The 23236-nt window shown below is 38.9% G+C and overlaps 2 protein-coding genes across 3 annotated transcripts; one reads left to right on the forward strand and one right to left on the reverse strand.

Moving 5' to 3' along the window:
• Positions 1 to 13443, forward strand: si:dkey-125i10.3 (uncharacterized). Its single transcript, XM_051674803.1, has 10 exons — positions 1 to 88; positions 7088 to 7115; positions 8133 to 8168; positions 8319 to 8439; positions 8619 to 8765; positions 9204 to 10006; positions 10211 to 10280; positions 10525 to 10584; positions 12576 to 12681; positions 12795 to 13443. Exons 3-10 carry the CDS (start codon positions 8159 to 8161, stop codon positions 12900 to 12902), a joined length of 1425 nt encoding a protein of 474 aa, XP_051530763.1. The 5' UTR covers positions 1 to 88; positions 7088 to 7115; positions 8133 to 8158; the 3' UTR covers positions 12903 to 13443.
• Positions 13444 to 14401: 958 nt separating this feature from the next.
• On the reverse strand, positions 14402 to 22734 carry plp1b (proteolipid protein 1b). 2 transcript variants are annotated; one of them, XM_051674847.1, is made up of 7 exons: positions 22593 to 22734; positions 20205 to 20391; positions 19940 to 20096; positions 19070 to 19244; positions 18901 to 18974; positions 18733 to 18798; positions 14402 to 17721 (listed from the first exon to the last, which is right to left on the reverse strand). In XM_051674847.1, the coding sequence occupies exons 1-7, from the start codon at positions 22594 to 22596 to the stop codon at positions 17647 to 17649; spliced, it is 738 nt and encodes a 245-aa protein (XP_051530807.1). In that variant the 5' UTR covers positions 22597 to 22734; the 3' UTR covers positions 14402 to 17646. The 2 variants fall into 2 exon arrangements, with proteins under 2 accessions (XP_051530807.1, XP_051530798.1); XM_051674838.1 differs by lacking the exon at positions 22593 to 22734 and adding an exon at positions 21034 to 21309.
• Between the last annotated feature and the right edge of the window lie 502 nt (positions 22735 to 23236).

Here is a 23236-nt window from a genome sequence, read left to right on the forward strand (position 1 = left end):
ACATGTTAATGCAGAGTTGTGGAATACTCACCTTTCCTTTACTCCTACTGTTATCTTCTCTGTTGTCTCCACTGGTGACCTGACACAGGTAAACTCCAACAGTATATCTGACTCTAAACTCTCATTTTAAAGTCTCTCTGAATTAAGCAAGCACACATTTCTTCTCTCCAGATCTTGAGTGGACACACTCTCTGTACTCTTGGCATCTCCCCTGTCTGTTCTAATAGATGCTGTCTCTTTAAAACACCTGATCTCCATGGCAACTGCTCAGATTACTAGAGACAGGTGACAGAATAGTGAAACCAGATTGCAATTTAACCTGAACTCTCCAAGCAGGTTCTGGGCCAAGTTCATCTGTGAAGGCAAAGAGAGAAAGTAAGACACTACTACAGAAACTGAAAAATGGATTGACCTCCTTCTGTGTAGGTCAATCAAAATAAAAAGATCTGATCAGATCAGATCTGTTTTGTGCTAATGATCTTTTAATCCCTGTGTTTTAACACTGGCTAAATGTGCACTGTTGTTGCCAAATACTGGTTATAATATCTACCATTGCAATCTCTACCTATCTTTAAACCTGAGTCTGGAATGTCTGATAACTGAGGTACAGTGCATCCAGAAAGTATTCACAGCACTTCACTTTTTCCACATTTTGTTATGTTACAGCCTTATTCCAAAATGGATTAAATTCATTATTTTCCTCAAAATTCTACAAACAATACCCCATAATGACAATGTGAAAGAAGTTTGTTTGAAATCTTTGCAAATTTATTAAAAATTAAAAACGAAAAAACTCACATGTACTTAAGTATTCACAGCCTTTGCCATGACACTCAAAATTGAGCTCAGGTGCATCCTGTTTCCACTGATCATCCTTGAGATGTTTCTACAACTTGATTGGAGTCCACCTGTGGTAAATTCAGCTGATTGGACATGATTTGGAAAGGCACACACCTGTCTATATAAGGTCCCACAGTTAACAGTGCATGTCAGAGCACAAACCAAGCCATGAAGTCCAAGGAATTGTCTGTAGACCTCCGAGACAGGATTGTATCGAGGCACAGATCTGGGGAAGGGTACAGAAAAATTTTTGCAGCATTGAAGGTCTCAATGAGCACAGTGGCCTCCATCATCTGTAAATGGAAGAAGTTTGGAACCACCAGGACTCTTCCTAGAGCTGGCCACCCGGCCAAACTGAGCGATCGGGGGAGAAGGGCCTTAGTCAGGGAGGTGACCAAGAACCCGATGGTCACTCTGACAGAGCTCCAGCGTTTCTCTATGGAGAGAGGAGAACCTTCCAGAAGAACAACCATCTCTGCAGGACTCCACCAATCAGGCCTGTATGGTAGAGTGGCCAGAAGGAAGCCACTCCTCAGTAAAAGGCACATGACAGCCCGCCTGGAGTTTGCCAAAAGGCACCTGAAGGACTCTCAGACCATGAGAAACAAATATTGAACTCTTTGGCCTGAATGGCAAGTGTCATGTCTGGAGGAAACCAGGCACCACTCATCACCTGGCCAATACCATCCCAACAGTGAAGCATGGTGGTGGCAGCATCATGCTGTGGGGATGTTTTTCAGCGGCAGGAACTGGGAGACTAGTCAGGATCGAGGGAAAGATGAATGCAGCAATGTACAGAGACATCCTTGATGAAAACCTGCTCCAGAGCACTCTGGACCTCAGACTGGGGCGAAGGTTCATCTTCCAACAGGACAACGACCCCAAGCACACAGCCAAGACAACAAAGGAGTGGCTACAGGACAACTCTGTGAATGTCCTTGAGTGGCCCAGCCAGAGCCCAGACTTGAACCCGATTGAACATCTCTGGAGAGATCTGAAAATGGCTGTGCACTGATGCTCTCCATCCAACCTGATGGAGCTTGAGAGGTCCTGCAAAGAAGAATGGGAGAAACTGCCCAAAAATAGGTGTGCCAAGCTTGTAGCATCATACTTGAGGGTGTAATTGGTGCCAAAGGTGCTTCAACAAAGTGCTGAGCAAAGGCTGTGAATACTTCTGTACATGTGATTTTTTTTGTTTTTTATTTTTTATAAATTTGCAAAGATTTCAAACAAATTCTTTCACGTTGTCATTATGGGGTATTGTTTGTAGAATTTTGAGGAAAATAATGAATTTAATCCATTTTGGAATAAGGCTGTAACATAACAAAATGTGGAAAAAGTGAAGCGCTGTGAATACTTTCCGGATGCACTGTATGTGATCTAGATATACTTCCAAATGTGTAGAATAGCCCCTCTTTCCATTAAATGCTTCGGCCCTCTTCAATATCAAGAATGATGGCCAAAAAATTTTGCCATTCACTTTTGATTTCCAAAAAATAGTTTTTTGCTGGGACAACATTTATGGGATTATTGTTGGTCTAACACGTATTTTTATGTATATGCAAAGCAATTCACATTTAGTAGTATCTAGACCTCAAAAAACCCATATGCTGGATTTTTTACAATTTCCTATGTGTGTCAGTGTCAGGTTTTGCCCCTCTATTCCCAGTTCTGGTATTGCAGACAGATTAAAAAAAAAAAAAAAGTATCTGCAGCGGTATATGATTGGTTCTTTTACCTGTAAGGCAGGACTTCCTTTTCTACACACTCCATATTGGCTGTTCCAATTTCTCCAATTTATTTACATACAAGTTTACCATCTTAGGCTAAATAGTCTCTGGTTCTTATTCTCCTTCCAACTCACCCCTGTCGTCATCTCTGCAAATTACCACACCTTTTGTTACAACCCTTGCTCAAGGGAAGCATGAATTTCAAGCAATGTAGATGTCAACTTTTAGTATTTTGAAAGATCTATGATACATTAAAAAGGCTAAATCAGTGGTCTTTTGAACAAATATCTTGCAACTGGATTAATAAGCAGCTGTTCTTGGGAATCTGGAGGAACCTGCTTGCAGCATCTAGTGATCTATGATTGCTTCTGTTTCTAACAGTTTTAGCAATAGTTATTCTGACATGGGTAGTACATATTTCTCATGGTTTACTGATTGATGCAATTTCATAAGGTCCTAACATTTCCTGTCAGGCGGCTACTGGCGCCATTGCTGCACGTCCTCTCTGCAGTGTCTTTATCTATCATTCTTAAATACTTGTCATTTGCTCCATTCCATACAAATTATTTAAAGTATTTTCAACAAGAAATGTGACTAAGAGCAGGTCAGTTCCTGTCAAAGAAACAATTATACATATGTATTTCTAAATCTCTTCTACTTACATCAACTTCAGACCTTTTACCTCTTTTAATTTCTTCATAATTACAAAAGCTTGAAAAGCATGAAGACTAATATGCATGAATTTGTTTTTCATAGAAAATCTCATACTTGAAACATTGGTCTTGGCTGCATCTGCAGGCTGTAACCCTGAAAACTGCAGAGTAATTTATAAGGTAATGACAAAAGTATGAGCATACAATTGGAGGCTGTTTTTAAACAGCATTAAAAATGAAAAGGAGAGATGAAAATTATTGATGGCCAAAAGAGAAGAAGAAAAGAGATTGTTACATAATAATTAAGATTCTTGGTTGCTAATGCAAAGGATTTATGTTCAGTTTTAAGGGTGACCCAAACAGAGATTTACTGAGATAACAGTTCTGCTCTATCACCATTGTGCCCTTAAGAACTGAACACAAGATTACTTCACAAAGACTGAACCAACTATTAGCACACTTTAAGTTACTTTAAAAGAGAACTAATTTTTTAAAGTTTCAAATGTAACAGTGTTGTACAAACTGTAGAGCAATCTATGTAAGACTCACTACACCATCATGGGAAATAATCACCTATGGAAATATTGTTCTTTCAAATACAACTGCCCCAAAAAGTATCTAGACACACACACTGGTCACACTGGCACACAAAAATGTATTGCATATATTGAAAATGTTGCCCTTATTTGCAATATTTTTTTAACCTTTTCCAAGGTCATTTTTAGTGGACGTATAAAGTTAGTTTACCTTAAGTTCACACAGGTGTCCTGGCAGAGTATTTCTCGACCGCTAAGACACATTTCATGAAACAAAAATACACACGAAAAAAAAATATCTTACAATAGTATTCTGCTCTTGCACATGTTACAGTAGAACAAGTACAGTTGGATTAGACAAAGTAGACATACATCACACAAGTGTGAAGAACATGTGATACAGTACATTACACAGCCTGTACAGTACATAGTACAGTACATACCCTCGAACCTGCAGTAAAGTATAGAAACCCTGTAGGTTACCTTACTTGTCTAAAACTAACTGCAGTTACTGAAGCTAGGCTACCTGCTTTCTTGTCTGAAGATATCTTGTTTGAAAGATAAATGTAACCGTAAAACAACTCAGATTTAGCTGGACTTGTTGCTGAGCATCGTGATACTATGCACAAGAACATATTCTCTTTGTCTCTGCCTTCCAGCTCTTCAAATATTATTGGGATCCAATTTTCCAAAAGAACAATCACCTGTGTCCCTTTTTATTTATCCTAAGATTTTGACAGGTGTGTAAAATAGGGGCAGTGGTGGCTCAGCAGTTAAGGCTCTGGGTTACTGATCAGAAGGTTTGAAAGCTTGAACCCCCAGCACCGCCAAGATGCCACTGTTGGGCCCTAGAGCAAGGCCCTTGACCCTATCTGCTCCAGGGATGCTGTATCATGGCTGACCCTGCACTCTGACTCCAGCTTAGCTGGGATATGTGAAAAAAAAAAAAAAAAAGAATTTCACTGTATATGTGCAAAATATATAATGTGTGACAAATAAATATAATTAAATTAAAAAAAATTAAAAATTGAATGAGAACCTGGTTAAACCTGTGAAAATCAGGACAATTGTGTGTAGAGTTGTGCAGTAAATGTTAAACAAATTGGAACGTGTGAAAACAGGTGAATTGTGTTCAAGGGCGTAGATTTGGTTTGATCATTGGGGGTTGAAGTGTGAAGCTCTCTCTCTCTTTCTCTCTCTTGACATTACACAGTGCATAATAACTTAATGCACATAAAACAAACTTTTCAAAGGATACTCTTACATATTTGTATGATGTATCATATCAAACATTCTTCCCTATCAGAACATTTTCTTGTTCTTACCTGCTCATCTGAAATGCCCGCCTGGCTGCTATCATCACCCTGTCCTTACTGTGATATATTCGCATTATAATAATAATAATAATAATAAAAAACAACAACTAAGCATTTCTTTGGACACCTTTAAGATCTCCACTGAAATCATGACCTGTTTTACACATGGCTATATCACAGCATGCTCAGATTCACAAACAAATATTAGGGATGCTCCAATCAGGATTTTTACAGCCGATACTGATCATATTGTCTCCTGATCAGCCGATACTGATCCCGATACCGATCATTTCACCTTATATCAGGATCTCTGTCAAAACTGGCTTTTTTTAAGCTTTCTGCACACTGTCACTATTCAGTGAATTTCACTCTTCCCAGCAATATCACTTTGCCTAGTTTTTGCTGATAAAAACAGATGAAAAAGTTTAAAAGGCTTACTAGAAAAGCATTTTTTTATTTTTTATTTTTTTTATGTAATTAAACATACAATCTTTGTTATTAAGCTTAATGTGACATTTTTGGTTATTGATTCATTGTCATTATCTCATATAATTATTATTATTCCTTATTTTATTTTTGAATCAAATTTAACACATTATATTATGGTATCTTAATATTGTACAAAAAAATATTATTATAAATTCCTTCCCTGCCTTTTCATTTAGTTGGATGATTGTATTAATAGCTAATTTTTCACTTGTTAAGGCTTGAAATTTAATGAGGGGAACACGTGCTCTCTCGTGAGGGAAAGAGAAGAAAGGAAAGCGGAGAAAGAGCACATGTTTCTGGACTCTACGTGTGCTACTATTGTTAATTGAGAGATATTTAATGAATATGTTTGAATTACACCACATCTTGTAACTCGCGTTATTACTGAGATGCCTTTGCCCGGCGGAGACTGAGAAGTTGCCGCCATGAATGATAATAAGGACCGTTTTTCACAGCTCGCGCTGTTCCCTCTGCCTTGTCGCGTGTGAAACGTCACATTAACAGTACAGTACACAAACATTTCCGATTCGCCATACCTTTCCCACTGCATCGTTCTTAACTGCTGAATCAAGTTTGTCTTAAAACACTGTCAGTATTCACACACTCTGTGATGTCATGACAGTGCTGCTCAAGTCTTAAAGGAGCCGCGCGTCTTTTGCGACATGAGCGATCGGTTTATGCGATCGGCCAAATTACCGATCACCGATCGAGTCATCGGTGGCCGATCGATCAGAGCATCCCTAACAAATATCAACAAAATCTTAATTAAAATCATGAATATAATCAAACAATTATGTTAATAAAATTAATCTTAATTATAATTTACTCTTACACTGTCCATTCAACTTGAGCAATCATGAACACATTTCTGTAGCGTTTATGTAGTGCAAATGTGCCACAACAAAGCCCTGCTGGGCTCTGAGTAGTGCTTATTCACGTTCTGCCATTGCACCAAACTTGAAGAATTCTGAACAGTTCATTCATTTAGAAATACAAATAATGTTACTAAACGAACTCAAATAAATTCTACATATGTAAGGAATGGTTTGAGGTAGGCTACTTTAAGTCTTAATATTGAACAATATTTTTTTATTATTTTATTATTTAAAACAAACTTATTTTTGTTGAACTTCTTGATTTGTGTGTGCATGTGTCTGGAGTAGCACACACCCATTCTTCATACTAATACAACTGTGCCTCTGGTTTTGCAATTTTGCAGACAGGTGGATTCTGTACCTTTGACATTATGTAAAACTCCCATGTGAGGTCAGAGGGTCTTCAGTGCACACCATTTGTCTTACTCTGTCATTGTTTCAGAAGAAAAACAGAACACAGTGTTCCTCAACATTTAGAGCCCACACAAACAAATGTGCGCGCACACACGCACGCACACCTCCACTATCTTACATCAAGCTATGAATGTGTGTTATGTGCATTTGGAGGGGGGTATGCAGGTATGCATGGTAGGTGTGTGTGCATGTATATATGTCTAGTAAGTCAATCTCTTTTTGTCACACTCACAGATTGAGCTGCACAGCCTTCTACACACAGGTAAGAATGTCTGCTACGCTCACACTATAACAGAGAAATGCACTTTTAAACACACTTTTGCATTTATATAAACTTTTGGGTGTGTGTGTGTGTTCAAGTCAAGAGTATGTTTTGTCTGAATGGGTTTGGGTTATGTGGCAGGGGTTCTTCCTCTCACTTTGATCAATGACAATACAACAAAACAAGCAATGAAGATGATTTGACTATTCTGGGAAGTAACAAGAACATCCTGCCATTATGTTAAGGTTTACAGATACACGTGTGTGACGTTGTGCTCTTTGATCCCAGAATGTTTTTATGATGAGGACATAGCTTTTAAGGAGCTAAACCGGCAGCAAATGAAAATTCTGTTCCAGTTCTGGTCTAAGCTGGTCTTTTCAGCAAAGCTGCAAGGGAAAACTGCAGCATTTTCACAAACACACACATACAGAATATCAACAAACATGCAAAGCTCTTCTTCATGCAGAACAGTTGCTGTTTACTCTTGTTTATTTTTCTGTATTTTTAATGACCTTTTGAACTGTTCTTCCTCTCTGCTATTGTCTTGAATGCCTTCCAGCTCATTTATTTTTGGCTATTTACATCACCAGAACCACTTAAGCGCTAAAGAACTAAATCATCCCTACACAATGCACTTACTCTATCAAGTGTAATTCCAAACAGTGTAAGAATGCAGAATTATTATTATTTTTTTTTTAAATCCATGCACAACACATTTTACTGTGTGACAGAACTGGAGTTTCTGTTAAGACAAAACACTAAATAACACACACACACACACACACACACACACACACACACACACACACACACACACACACACACACAGAACAAAAAAATGTAATTGTGCTGCATTTTTGTTGTACTCAGTGGAATGCATCTATGGAATGCAGTCTACACCATGATAATCAGCACAGACATGTTCGGGTTTACACAATCACAAAACCTATGATCGTAAATATCTCACAGGCTGTAATATATCTGATTTTACATTTCATGTATGTGTTTCTAATGTAGGCCTCACTGAAGAAGAGGAACTAATCATGACCAGTGGTATGAACATGCAGGCAAAAAAAACAAAAACAAAAACAAAAAAAACAACAACAACAACAACACACATTTGTGAACAAAATACTCTCTAACAAAGTTTTTTATTTATTTATTTTTTAAATTTTTTTTATGTGTGTGTGTGTGTGATTTTAGAGTTTGACAGGCGGGCCGTGTTCCAGGCGACAAAAGTCAAAACATCTCTGAAACAAGATGGAAGCTGGATTCACAGATCTCAAGTGGATCTAGACACACAATTAAATAAACAACAAACACAGTAAGTACATGCTGACATTGTCATCTGCTGGCTGAAAGAGGTAGTATCAACCAGCCAATGGATTTTCCCATTTTTACTTCTACACTAAAAAGAATCAGTGTGAATATCAATGTCTCCTGCTCTTTCTCACTTAGTTTATCTCACTCTCTTTCTGCCTTCTTTTCATCTCTCTCTAACAGCAAACCACCAGTTCCAGTAAAGCCTTTGTCATCAGCTGAGAGCAGTCCAGTGTCTATGCCATCTGCCCAGAGCCCCGCCTCCTCCAGCCAGGACTCACCCAGAACCCATCAAAGATCCTATGTCCTGTCAGCCTTAAAGACATTTGAGTGAGAGGTGTTTTTTAAGGGCTTGGTATCAATATAGATTTCACTATACTAAAACAATCATATAATACAACACTGACATAAAGCACACACCCAAAAGCCACCTGTCAATCAGTCAAACAGCACTTAGGTACCGAAATGAGGAAATAAAAAGTTATCTTTAAGGTTCTCATTATTTGTGTAGTTTCTCTCTCTACTCCCTTTTCCATTTGGCCTGTTAATGAGATTAGCTAGTGGTTGTCTCGCAATCCACTGGTCTATCACGATAGATACAAAGAGTGCCCCTGGCAAAGAGTTAAAGATCTTGTGATTTTAGAATCTATATTGGAATCGTATAAATGATGATCCTGATTAATATGAAAATCTATTTTTTTTGCCAGCCCTAGTTTTCTTTCCCCTTGTGTTTGATTCCTTTCAGCTATTCCTTATTTCTTCATTCAGGGCAATAGAGACTCCTGCTGACATTCTAGTAGAGGAAGTAGTAAAGATACCGGTATACACACGTGTACAAAAAGCATTGAAGACACCTGCAGAAAAAACAGTGGAGATTGCCACACATGTAGAGGAAGCATCGAAAACACTTGCAGATACTCCTATAGAGGAAGCAATGGAAACTCTTATTGTTACGCATGTAAAAGGTGCATTTATGACACCTGAAGACACTCCTAAAGAAGAAGCAGTAGAGACACTTATTGTCACCCATGTAGAGGAAGCACTGAAGACACCAATTGACATACCTTTAGAAGAAGGAGTGGAAACAGTTATTGTCACACATGTAAAAGAAGCATTGAAGACATCAGCAGACACTCCTGTAGAGAAAGCAGAGGAGACACTTACCATTACACATGTAGAGGAGACACTGAAGACACCAATAGACACACCTGTTGAGGAAACAGTGGAGATACAAGTATACACACGAGTACAGGAAGCACTGAAGACACAAGCACACACTCCTGTAGTGGAGACAGGTATTATCACACATGTAGAAGAAGCAATGAAGACACCTGTAAACAATCCTGTAGAAGAAACAGTGGAGACACATATTGTTACAAATGTAGAAGATTCTGTGGAGATGCCAGTTTATACACGTGTACAGGATGCTTTGAAGACACCTGTAGACTCTTATGAAGAGGAAGCATTGAAGGCATCTGCAGACATGGCTTCAACAGATCATGGACCTTACAGTGAAGCACTGCTGGAGAGAGCAGTGGAAACTCTAGTCAAGAACCCAGCAGAAACATCAGGTACATACATCACAAAGAATGGGGTAGACGACACAGTCGAAATAGTCACAACAGCCATAAAACATACAATAGAGGCCACTTTTGAATCCAGACAATCAGAAGTCCAGCATATAGAAGCCACAAGTTATCATGAAGAACTTTCACTAGAATCTGCCCTAAAAGCTTCAAATACAAAACCTTCAGAAACTATGGTGTTATCCACAGAACTGACTGTAGGACCCAGTGTGGCAGCCCCAGCAGAGCACCACAGACTGAACAGCCAAGCTGGAGATAAGTAAGTCAGTCATCTTTAAAGACAACTTAATTTAAACATGAGGTCTGTGGTCCCATAAAGACTTATGGACAGTGCCCTGAAAATGGTAAGAGTATTGAATAATATTAGAATATATTGCCAGTGGTCACTTACTAACCCTTACTCACTTACCAGCTCACAGGGTTGCCCAGAGCTGCCAGCTCTAATACATTGTATGAACATGCTTAATTAAATCAGGAAATCAATGTTAAAAGTTTCTCCACAGCACTCATTCAACCTATCAGCTGGCTCCAGCAAATCAGGGAGAGGAATCAAAAATAATAATGTAAGAGTTCTTGGTAATACTTTATTTCAGAGGCTGTATTACATGTTACTGTAATTAATTTCTAGGAGGAGGTTGTTAACAGGGTGGTTTCAAGACTGAACTATAAAGATATTGTTGGAAGAACCCAGTCAGGAAGAGCATGCCTTGAATGGGGGTGGTTCCCAAACTGTGGTCAGCAGAATAGTAGATAGAATAGAATAGTACTCCAGATAGTAAAGGAAACTGATGGTAGATACAGAAGTATCTAGGATGGAAGAGGAAGGGTGCATGATTAGAGCAGTCAGCCAGCAGCAGCAAGGGCGCTGGACAGTATGGAAGGGTACATCTGATAGGGCTTTTGGGTGGGCTGACCTGCGGAAGGTACCCCAGGCCAGACTAAGTTTTCTAATAAGATCCACCTATGACACCCTTCCAAGCCCTGGAAATTTGTCTCTGTGGTATGGCAAAGAGAAGAGTTGTCCCATCTGTGAGGCCCCAAGAGCAAATCATGTATAGCATATGTTGGCTGGGTGCAAGACCGCCTTGGTACAAGGACAGTACAGGTGGCGGCATGATCAGGTCCTGTGCAAGCTGGTGGAGACCTTAGAGATATGTAGAGTTAAGGCAAACAAAGGCCCCCATACTTTTTAGAGGCAGTTCATTGATTTTTGTTAAAAAAGGGAGGTGTGGCACAAGGCACTGCACGGAGGAAATCCAGATAAATCCTTACACATGGAAGTGATTGGACATTGGAGGTTGACCTTAGCCAGCAGCTGAAATGTCCTTCTAAGGTCACCATCATCTCCTTAAGGCCGGACATAATGTTATGGTCGGCATCATTTAGAAAAGTCATGATGATTGAGCAACTGTCCCATGGGAAGAGGGACTGGAGGCAGCCTATGAGAGGAAGAAGCTAAAATATGCTGATCTGGCTGCAGAGTGCAGGGAAAACGGATGGAGGACTGCCACTTACCCTGTGGAGGTCTCATGTCAAGGATTTATAGGAACATCAATGTAGCACCTATTGAAAGACATGGTAAAAGACATGGTATTGTTGAATCAGTGTTGAAGAAGTCTCTGAAGAAAATGGCAGAGGAAGCTGAGAAAGGGAGCTTCTGCCTATGGTTAAGAAGGAAAGACAAAAAGTGGGGTGTGCAGAAGTGAAAAGTAGGGATAGGGAATATCACAGCCTTAGACACAGGGTTGGTGTATATGGTCAATTGGGAGATTATGCCACACGGAACTGGGGCACTGAGAAGGCATTAATTGTGCCAGTGGGGCTAGCACAGCCTTAGCCGCCAGGTTGGCACGTATAGTCGGATGGGAGGTTATGCCATATGGAACAGGGGCATTGAGTATGCATTAATGGTGCCAGTGGGGCTAGCACAGCCTTAGCCGCCAGGTTGGCACGTATAGTCGGATGGGAGGTTATGCCATATGGAACAGGGGCATTGAGTATGCATTAATGGTGCCAGTGGGCTAGCACAGCCATAGCCATGGGGTTGGCGCATAGACAATCCAAAGGATCCAGTGTTCAGCTGTGAGGGGTGGCAGGGAGACCGCGGCCCTACCACCAGGAGATGTTCTGGAATAAATAGGATGAAATATCAGTGATGGGTGGCTCCTGGATGATGACCCCATAGATGGACCGAAGGCTCTGACGGAGGTTCGGCAGGCAACAATGCCCAGCAGATTTAGACAGCTACCTGTAAACATGACTATAGAAATAATAATTACACAGTAAGTACCAGTGGTGGCATTAGGATTTGATCTTTGGGAGAAGGGGGATGGGGGGGCTCAACTAATTCCCCATCAAACCTGGGGAATTTTCAGAAGTCTATGAACCTTAAAAGTACATAGATTGCCATGGTAAATCATTGCAGTTATTTTAATGCTTACACCCTTACATTATAAATGCAAAATATCAAATGTTCTCTTTTTATCACTTTTTTGTTCCCCATTTTTCTCTTACACATCTCTATGTATCTCTCTATAAATCTTTCTCTTTGTAGTTTGAATGGTAAGACCATATGTACCTTCTGTAAGCTGCCCATAGATGGAAATGTGAAAATCACAGCCAACATTCCTGCCATTTCCAGCCATCCGGATTGTTTCAAGGTTCTCTGTTTCAGTCTCTGCTTCCTTGGTACTCAACCAGCACCTTGTTGTGCCTCTTTTAAGATGTGCTGTAGTGTGATCAGTAATTGTGTGTGTATGTGTGTCTTTTACAGTGTGATGGTTGCAGCAAGTTTATGGGTAATCTCTTGTCACCTATGTTCCACTATGCTGGGAAAATCCTCTGCAAGAGATGCTTTGATAAAATATTCCTTCTCGAATAAGTCCACTGCTAACAATCCATCACAACTTGTAGCCACAACAACCAAGCACACCTCAGAGCTTGTCACCAAGGTTATTTTAATTCAGCACTGTGACAATAATTAAAAAAATTCTTCAGTTGAGGAACTGCTGTCATGGGTGTACGGCACATGTACAACACTGTGTTCTACAAATGTTCATTATTATGCGTATTTATGTACAAGATCATGAATGTAACTAAATGGGGGGACAAATGTAAACTTTTGGAATCAGTCATTGAAAAACCAAGAATGACCAGTATTCTGGGGTGATGGGGGGCATGTTCTCCTTAATGTCTATGGTTTATCTAGAGTATGCATGTCTTCATATTCATATTACTTTTTTATCCTCTCTGGAATTAATAAAGTATCGCTCTAAGTATATTGCAAACTATTCCTCACTGTTGACATGAATGTTCAGGTATCTTGGGTCATTTTAGGTTTGAATTGTCTGGGTCCTAAATTAACATTTGCCATCAGCCAAAAGCGAATCATAACTGGCTTTGGCGAGTAAATAAAACAGAATTACTAGACTTGGCCAATAACTTAGGAGTTGAAACATACAGTAAAATATTGTTTGAGTCAAACTGTCCAGTCTAGCCTTATCCTCATTGATGTGAGTGGCATGAAGTATGGCATGCTTCAAATTAAAGACATTTTGTGGCACACTTCATTTAATGACTTACATCAGAAATTAATCTAGGATAAAAAAAACGTAAGTTTTCCCTCCAGAACTCCATGTGACACATTAAGCCATCATAACAAAAATATAAAGAGTAAACTAAGGCTACGTACACATTAATCCTGATACATTTGCAAACTGTGTTTTTGAACACACTTTTCAAATATTTATCTTTAACAATGCTATCAAAGTGAATAGCAGGCACAATAACACTGCTACAACATGGGCTGCCATCTTGATTGTTTTGGGTTGAATGGATCACATGACTGCGTCACATGACAACACATACATCATTGTTTTCAGACATCTCTTTTTTCACCTGTCCACACTACAACACAAAGAAGGAGTTTTCAAATTTATCCACTTGGGAAAGCGTTTTTGAAAAGCTCAGTTTTCGCTGTCAAAAACGCCATCTCAGTGTGGACAGAAGAGCAAAACGCAGAGAAAACTATGCATTTTCAAGCAAAAACGTATCAGTGTGGACGTGGCCTAACAATGTGTGTCCACATTTCTGTGACTTCAGCAGTTTTATCGACTGGCGGAGACTGGCTCATTTCAATGGCCTTCGCTGTTTGTCCCAAATATGTAAGGTAAATCAGCTAATCCCACTGTCATATAGACAAAAATGTATTATTTAGTAAAAAACAATACAATACGGTTTTATGGCTGATAAAAAATATAAACTGTATGGTCTGTAAATTTTCTCAACACACTGTGGCAAAAAGTAACATAGCCTACTTTTGATTAGTTAAATTTAACCCTTTTTGAATGTGAACTGTGAAATGAATTGAAAACACTAATATTGAACTTTCATTTAAGAATATTAAAGTTTATTGCATGAGTTTCACTGGTCAACACACAAGATTTAATGTAAACACACTTTTGTTTAAATTCTGCAGAAATGTTATTAATAATTTACAGTTATTCGGCAGATTAAAATCAACAAATCATTTTAGTGTTCTAAAATGAGCCAGAACAATATAAACATGATTAGTTCGATCGAGCACCATCATTGATCAGGTTCAGCATATTGCCAAAGACAGTTAGTTATAAAATATACAACAAATACACACCCACACACCACATCACACACTATACTGTATGGTTTGGCACTGCGAGTGTCTGCAAATACTGAATACAGACACACAAAGACAGCAGCTTATTTCAGTTCTGTGTCTCTATGTGTGTCTCACAGAATATTAACCCACATCTCATCTGTCCACTATATCAGGAAACAACAATCATACTCAAACTCTCCCTCATCTCTCTCCCCTCCCTTCATGTCTTTGGCACTATTTACACTTGGTATAACATCAGTCTCGAGTGATCTGATCACAAATTTCCAGCAAGGACAAATTGGCGTTTCCACTTGGGTTTTACATGGTTCTCAAATACATCTACTGTGACCACCTGTAATTGGATGTTGTTGAGGGGCTCTGATTTCATGACTACATGCATCACGGTGTTACTGCATGTTTATAAAGCACACACACAAAAAAAGTAAAAAACAAATCAAAATGAAGAATAAAAAGTTGACACAACATTGTTTCTAAATATAGTTTTTAGAAATGTGACATTTCAGGCAAAATGCTGACTGTTATTTTACTTTTAACCATGGATGTGCATGCTTTATGCAATCTAGATTTGTTTCACTGTGCAGACGCTTTTATCAAAAGCAAATTATCAGTATCTGCATGTAGATGGCAGGCATATCCAAGCTGTTCCATGAATTCTTGTGCATACTATATGCAGATATGGCTTTTTCCAAACATTACAATTAGATGGTTTTCTTTTAAAGCCACACATAACAGGCCAAGTTTAAAACCCTTGTTTTAACGTAATGGTCAATTGACAGCTGAGAAGGTGGTCCATTCCTGTTGTCCGTGAAGTATCAGGACAGATTAGCGTTTACACAACAAATGCAATGTGGTCACCACTGTTGGGCAAAGGATTTCACTACAAATGACTAATTACTTATCTACAATTAAATTCATATTATGGATTAAACTGATTACTTTATTGGAAAAGTAATTACATAACTAATTACTTTTAAGTTACTTTCTAAAACACTTTTCACATATAAGTTTTTGTTTTTCCATTCAGTGAATTCAAAATAAAGTCTATATTTCCTCTGTTATTTGACTTGTTAGGGGGCCCTTCATGTTAATTCATGTTTTAAATGTCTTCTACATAAATATTATTTTAAAAATACTGTATGTATAATCCAAGTAATGTAACAAGTAACTTACCATAATTGAAAGTCAGTAACTGTAATTTTATTAATAGAATTTGAAATGTAATGCTTTACACTACTTTTTGTACTAAAATGTAATTAGATTACAGTAATTAATTACTTTGTAATTAGATTACACCCAACAGTGGTGGTCACATGTGTTTCTGACTCCCACCGTATGTGGTTTGAGTGATCCTAACACAAAATGTTTTGGATCCCCTTTACACCTTTATTTATCGCTATCCACTTGTGATCAGATCACTGGTGACGGATGTTTATACCAGTTGCAAACGGGTTCTTTGAGAGAGAGAAGAAAATGCAAAGTGAGAGAGAAGGATGATGAGAATCTAAAATTCTGGTAAAACTGTAAGGCATTAATATGACCATAAAGCAAAATGAATACAATCATTAAAATGAACAAGTGACCGTGAGAGAAAGGGTAGAGCAGTCTAAGCGTGTTTGTTTATGTGTGAAAGAGAGGAAGAGAAAAACTGAAAGACAATTCAGACGCTAGATTCCACTCCTCCAGAGATCTACAGTTTTGTAGTTTATAAGTGTAGTGCTAAAATGAATTTTTGGTTGATCAATGCTCCGTGTAACACTTTACGGTTCAGGTTTCAGACCTTTCCTATACAAATGCAAAAATAAATAAAATATCCATTATTATTTTTTTCCGGTTACTTCATGAATGGATAATTTACCTTTTCTGTCTTTTTCTTCCATTTTACTTTCTTTTCTTTTTCAAAATTGTGACTTCAGAAATTATTTTGTGAATAAATAACTGATGACCAATTTAAATTTTTTCTGTTTTGCAGTTTCCGCTGTGGTACCACTACCACGGGGGTGTGGGTTGTGGAACGGACTGCTTATTAATGCATGACGTTGAGGAGTAGTCTAAAAGGCTAGTCCAGGAGTTGGCAAACTAAAACACGCATGTCACTATTGGCTCTTAAATGCAATTGCAGCTGGCACTCAGCCAGCCACCATGAGCGGTACTTTTCTTACGGGAATAAAGATCATACAAGGAGAAATAGACCATGCAAATTACAAGTAAGCTCTGTATAAAGGCTTTAAAGAATGAAAGCAGATTAATAACCCTAAATTTAAAAGGGAATGAATAGCAATTCAGGAGAGTTTACCATTGTTTATTGCAAGTATGCAACTGTGCACTGCGAACAATGCACAGTTGAAATGATGTGCTTTGTGCTCTGTGGGTCATACGAATGGTTTGTCCACTCCCTCGCTATTGCCAATAATGACCCCTCTGTGTGCCAGTGGTTACAAGCATGTCTTAGTTTGCAGACCCCTGGGCTAGCCTTTTAAAATACTGCTCAGCATCCATGCAGTAAGCAGCCCAACCCACACAGCGCAAACTACAAGATACAAAAATGAACAAATAGAAAATAGGATTAAAAAATTATTTTCTGAAGTCACAGTATAGTAAAGGTAAAACTGTAAAAAAGGAGACAAAAGGTAAATTATACATTCATGAAATAACCTTAAAAAATAAATAAAAATTTCAAACCGTTTTTAACATTTTTGCATTTGGATTGGCATGGTCTGAAAACTGAACTGTAAAGTGTTACACAGGCCATCGCTTTTATTTTATTTTTTTAGTGTAGTTTGTACTTTTTTGTCTCATGAAACCAGTGGTTTGATGTGGTGGTCAGTGGTCAGTGTGTTTGTGTGCTCTGTAGGATAGAACTCTGTAGGGGTTTCATGGAGCTCTTTTGTGTTTTCTCACTGGCCACCTTGACGACACAATTGAAGCCGCTGCAACAGGCATCAGGAAAGAGAGCTTGGCAACAACAAACCTAGCAACGGATCCCCTTTCTTCCAAGAAACCTTAGAACAGCGTAGTTGTAGGTGGTGGCAACCACGTAAATGAACTAAAGCAAGAGTTAGAGAAAGGAACAACACATCAGCAGAAGATAATTCTGTAATTTCCACTGCAAAAGGAAATATTTTAATAAAATAAATTTGAATGGTGCAAAGGCATTAGTGATTCTATCCCTTTGAGGCAAACATTGCAGTACAATATACTGGGCATGTACACTCACTGACCACTTTATTAGGTACACCTGTACACCTTCTTATTCGTGCGAGTATCTAATCAGCCAATCATGTGGCAGCAGCGCAATGCATAAAATCATACAGATAAGGGTCAGGAACTTCAGGTAATGTTCACATCAACCATCAGAATGGGGAAAAAATGTGATCTCAGTGATTTTGACTGTGGCATGATTTTTGGTGCCAGAGTGTAACTGCTGATCTCCTGGGATATTCATGCACAACAGTCTCTAGAGTTTACTCAGAATGGTGCCAAAGACAGAAAAAACCAGTGAGTGGCAGTTCTTCAGATGGAGATACCTTGTTGATGAGAGAGATCAATGGAGAATGGCCAGACTGGTTCGAGTTGACATAAAGGCTACGGTAACTCAGATAACCCCTCTGAATGACTGAAGGTAACTCAGAATGCATAACATGTCGAACATTGAGGCAGACTGACTACAGCAACAGATGACCACGTCTGGTTTCACTTCTTTTAGCCAAGAACAGAAAGCTGAGGCTGCAGTGGGCACAGGCTCACCAACACTGGAAAGTTAAAGACTGGAAAAAAATAGCCTGGTCTGATGAATCTCGATTTCTGCTGAAGTACACAGATGGTAGGCCAACAGCTTTCCGTCCACAGAACTGCTGCTCACTTGATGTTTTTGGCACCATTCTGAGTAAACTCTAGAGACTGTTGTGCATGAAACTCCCAGGAGATCCCATATTTCCCAGCTAATAGCTATTTGACTAAATGTCTAAGATCTGTGCCCTGAACAGGGCATCAGGCTTTCAACTTGACTTTACTTAGTGGGTTAAAGTCAACAAATGAAGGATAGGCGATCACTAACCAGGGCGAGAAGAGTGATTCCTGCTCCAGCAAATGCACAGATGTAAAGGTCATAGGTCAAGTAGAACTGGAAACATGAAAAATTATATAAGTGATACAATCTTTTAAAACTGTGAAAGTGTGTGTGTGTATATGTGTGTGTGTGTGTGTGTGTGTGTGCGCTTCTAACCTCTGGTGTTTTGCAGATGTTGGCCAGTGTAGTTCCACAAACGTTCCCCGGCACAGCATTCCAGGGAAGAAACCCTACTCAAAACATAACATGACATAAACACAAACACATGCATACACACATACACACATAGATTCACACATATAATTACAGACAGGCACAGACATACCGTACTGCCGTGCATCCATGCAGACCCTTGAGTGCTGGCTGAATAGGGTGGTTTCAGACATAACGTTGACCGTGTGACAGGAGTGTGCCATGTTAAAGAAGAAAAGCACAGGAACAGCCGTGAAGGCAAAGACAGCCAGCCAGATCACGGTGAGAACATATGTCAGGATTATAAACTGGACAAGAGAAAAGAGCCAATCAGATCACTGCAACACATAAAATGATTTAATGTTGTAACCCTATTTGTTTAATGTCACCCTAAATAAATATGTAACTATCAGGTGATATTATTTAATTCTTCCATCAGAACTTCTAATTGCAGAATTAAAAAACATCCTCCAATTGTTATATCTAAAAGTATTGTCTTCTTTAAATAACTTCAATGTAGTTAGCTACTTTTTCTTAGTAGCTTGTAGTGTAGCTAACTACTTTTTTAAACAGTACAGTAGCTCGACTAAACTTAAACTACCTTAGGTTATGAGTAGCCTGTATGAGTAATAATTTCAAAGTAGTTTCCTTAACACTGCGCTGTAAAAAAGAAAAGGTCAAATAACCTAAAAATTATCTACATGTATTAACATCTAAATTAGCTGATTTATTAAAAAGAAAATATTATTTAATAATTACTGAAGCAACCAGAATACATTAGTTTACACCAGCAAAAGTCATTTTTAAGGGTCAGATCAAGTAGAAATAACTTCTTAAAGGAACAACTGCATATATCCACTTTTTACAGTACAAAGAGTATAAAAGCAATAAAAACGCCTTGAATTCAAACTATATTAGAAAGATACAAAGGGATCAGCAACCACACAATTAAAAACCCAAGTCAAACTCAATTTCGGACACACACACATATACACACACTTACAGTCAGGCTGATGCAGCGCCCGAAACTGGTGCTCCTGAACTCTCCAAAGGTCTGTTTTACAGCACTGGTGGTGTAAAATCCTTCAGCCAACAGCAACAATCCGTAGAGGAAAAAAAAGGAGGCTAAACCGTAGATCACATACTGGAAATACTTTATACTGCAAAACACACACACACATGGTTGGATTAGTGACAAAAGCATACAGAAACCGGCAAGATTAGATACACAATCACATTTAATATAGCAGAGATAGAGAATCACTCACAAGTCCGCCAGCACAATAAAATCCTGGACGTCCCTGGCAAAGTAGAGCTCTATGAATGTATGCGTATGAGAGAGCGCCTCATGCCCTGCCCCACAGAAGAGTGCCACGCCAGTGTAGCAGAGCAGAGTGGCCAGCAGGCTGGTGTAGGGCACAGCGCCCAGGCAGCGGATGCAGCAGTCATAGCAACCTGTAGGTGAGTAATATATGAACACACACACTGCACATGCAGCACACAAAATACACACACACATTTATATGCACATGCACACTCACCTCTACACTAGAAAATTACATTCAAACATACATGATCTATAAAGTAATACACACACATACATGGCTAAAATGACACAGCTGTCATATAAATGAGCATGCATACATGCACTTTAAAGTGCTTTTAAGGGTTAGTGGCCTAAAATATGCACACACATTCACAATATGATCTACAAATAAATAGTCAGTGTATCATGGAATCAGATCACAAACGCAGCACAGCCAATCATATAGCAGACAAAATGAACGCAGATGCCCTTCTCTGACCGCAAAAAAACTACAGCAGCTAAAACACAGACAACTTCTGAACATAAAATACGAGGAATTAAGATGCTCTAGAAGCACCAAAACATTTAACAGTTAACAGGCAAAACAACTGTAGCAAAAAAAAAAAGGACAAAAAAGATATGTTTTAATGAAGCAACTTAACCAAAAGAAGCCAAACTTGAAGGCTCAGCTTCTCAGAATTCTACAGTTCCCAGCATGGTGATGTGAGTGATGCAGATTGGAGATAACCAAATGAAGAGCAGAAGCGTTTAGGAGGCTGGTCTCAGGTCACCTAGCGCTTTACACAACCACGGCTGTTTCACTGGAAACATTGATGCCACTGAGCTGAACCCAAGCCAAGAGAGTTGCACAGACGCTTGTCCACTCACTCCAGAGAGCTCTGGACTAACTGTCCTTTTCACACTTGAGATTTCTCTTCGCTGTTGTTGATTTCTAAATTCAGAGAGGTAATTTCTGTTTCTTCAGATACACTCCGCTGTCCACCTCAAGGAAGAAAAAATGCATCGCTTAAGCTAGTCCTGTCCCTCCCTCTTCTCTTTTTCTCCCTCTTTCCCTCCCTCTCTCTCCTGAGTAGGTTGGTGTCAGGTTGAGAGAGAGATTTGAGTGTGTGTGTTTAATGTTTAGTGGTCAGAAAAAAGAATCACACAGTGAGAGTTATAATGGCTTTTGTTTCAACAACAAAAAGTATCTTTGTGAACTAACAACACACACACACACACACACACACATTAGGTCTCACCAGTGAAGTACGTCATTGCGTTTCCTCTCGTAGAGGCACAGACAGACACACAGTGACACCATTGGGGGTTACAATGGGGTCAAGATCATGTCAGGTCAGGTCATCCACATTTTACTTTCTCTTTTCATCAAGTGTTGAAGAAAACAGACACTCATAAAAATCTGATTACTAAATAATGTAGACTTATCACGTCCAATATTGAGATTTTTCAACATGCCCTCTGTTCTGGACCATAGAAATGCGTATGTGAGCCTAACAGTCAATAAACTCATCTAAAAGTGCTTCATTACACAGTTATAATAAGTTAATAAGCAGAACTATAAACCCTGCAGACACACCCTGAGCTCATCTGCACACATTTCAACAGACAATACAAATCTGAGTAGCATCAACTTTAAAAACACATCTGAAGCTGAAACTTACTGAAATTTGGGTTTATGTTAAGTTGCTTTAGATAACAACATCTGCTAAATGAGCAAATGCAAATGTAAATGTACAGAACCTGAGTTCTAAACCTTCAAGAAACAGTAATTAAGAAATCACAATCACATACACTGCTGTCGCAGTTCAAACACAAAACATGATTATGCAAAAGGTTGATAAGAACCTAAGATTCTCTTTCTTCCTGTCCTGTCTTATTAAGCAAACTACTTTGCTGCCTGTTCCTGCCACTGCAAAAACAAACCTTCCACTCTCCTTACACCAGCAATACAATGTATGCAAATACTGTACATGAATACATTAAGCAACAACAATTAACATCTGTGCATTATTAGACTGGAACTGGGCTGTACAAGAATGAAACACAAGAAGAGAAAACAAGAGAGAATAATTGACCTAAAGACCTGGTGTGACCTCTGGCTGGAGTCTCCTGATGTTTCTGTTCATTTCACCCACACCTCTGCTCTAAAGCGTTGCAGTCAGTTAGGAACCATTTAAACAACCATTACAAATAGGGTCATATAAACACACATCCAATTATGTAAACAGTTTTATCAGGCCAAAACATACTGTATCACAGAATTAAAAGTTTTTGGTTAAAATCATGACATTGGTTAAATATTGGTTCAGGTGAGTACAGGTATACTTACCCATGTGAGTTTGTGTGTGTGCGTGTGTACTGCGCTCTGTCTCTCTGATGTGCCGTGCAGTTTAATCTCTCTTGATGCTTTTATGATTCTCACTCACACTTTTGTCCCTGGAACAATAAACAAACAAACCTCTCAACTCTCTCTCTCTCTCTCTCTCTCTCTCTCTCTCTCTCTCTCTCTCTTAAACACACACACGTACACACACTTAGGCAGATCTTAAAGATGCAGCGTCCTTTTCTACTGTAAAATTATTTTTAAAAAAGTGTGTGTGAGTTTGAATAAATGTGTATGTGTCAGTGGAATGAACCCTTAATGTTCTCATGCATGTTGCGTGCATGATAGAGATGTACACATGGGCCAAAACATTCATGTGCCAAATCTCACCTCTGACCCTTTCATTACTTTTTTTGAGTTCTGACATAAACATCCTTGCTTAGACACACACACAGTTTGCCGAGTGAGGGAGGTGGGACCTAGAGAGTCAGACTGGGACAAGGGCACATTTGATACAATACTACAGTTGTGTTAGAAATGGGAACACAAACACACAGACAATTCTCTCTTTCTTTAACAAACACAAATACTCAAACTCAGATTCTCTCACTCTCTTGCACACATTCACACAATACTATTACAGTGGCAAT

Source organism: Myxocyprinus asiaticus, chromosome 3 (genome assembly GCF_019703515.2).
Source record: "Myxocyprinus asiaticus isolate MX2 ecotype Aquarium Trade chromosome 3, UBuf_Myxa_2, whole genome shotgun sequence".
NCBI lineage: Eukaryota > Metazoa > Chordata > Actinopteri > Cypriniformes > Catostomidae > Myxocyprinus > Myxocyprinus asiaticus.

What these genes read in the sequence shown, in the direction of transcription:
- si:dkey-125i10.3 (XM_051674803.1), top strand. An exon ending in GAGGAATCAAAAATAATAAT is followed by an intron (nt 10,585 to 12,575) that starts GTAAGAGTTCTT and finishes TTCTCTTTGTAG; the next exon opens with TTTGAATGGTAAGACCATAT. An exon ending in GCCATCCGGATTGTTTCAAG is followed by an intron (nt 12,682 to 12,794) that starts GTTCTCTGTTTC and finishes TGTCTTTTACAG; the next exon opens with TGTGATGGTTGCAGCAAGTT.
- plp1b (XM_051674838.1), bottom strand. Translation starts at nt 21,073, where the DNA reads ATGTTTCCAGTGAAACAGCCGTGGTTGTGTAAAGCGCTAG. An exon ending in GTGGTTGTGTAAAGCGCTAG is followed by an intron (nt 20,392 to 21,033) that starts GTGACCTGAGAC and finishes ACTCACCTACAG; the next exon opens with GTTGCTATGACTGCTGCATC. An exon ending in CATGGATGCACGGCAGTACG is followed by an intron (nt 18,975 to 19,069) that starts GTATGTCTGTGC and finishes TGTTTTGAGTAG; the next exon opens with GGTTTCTTCCCTGGAATGCT.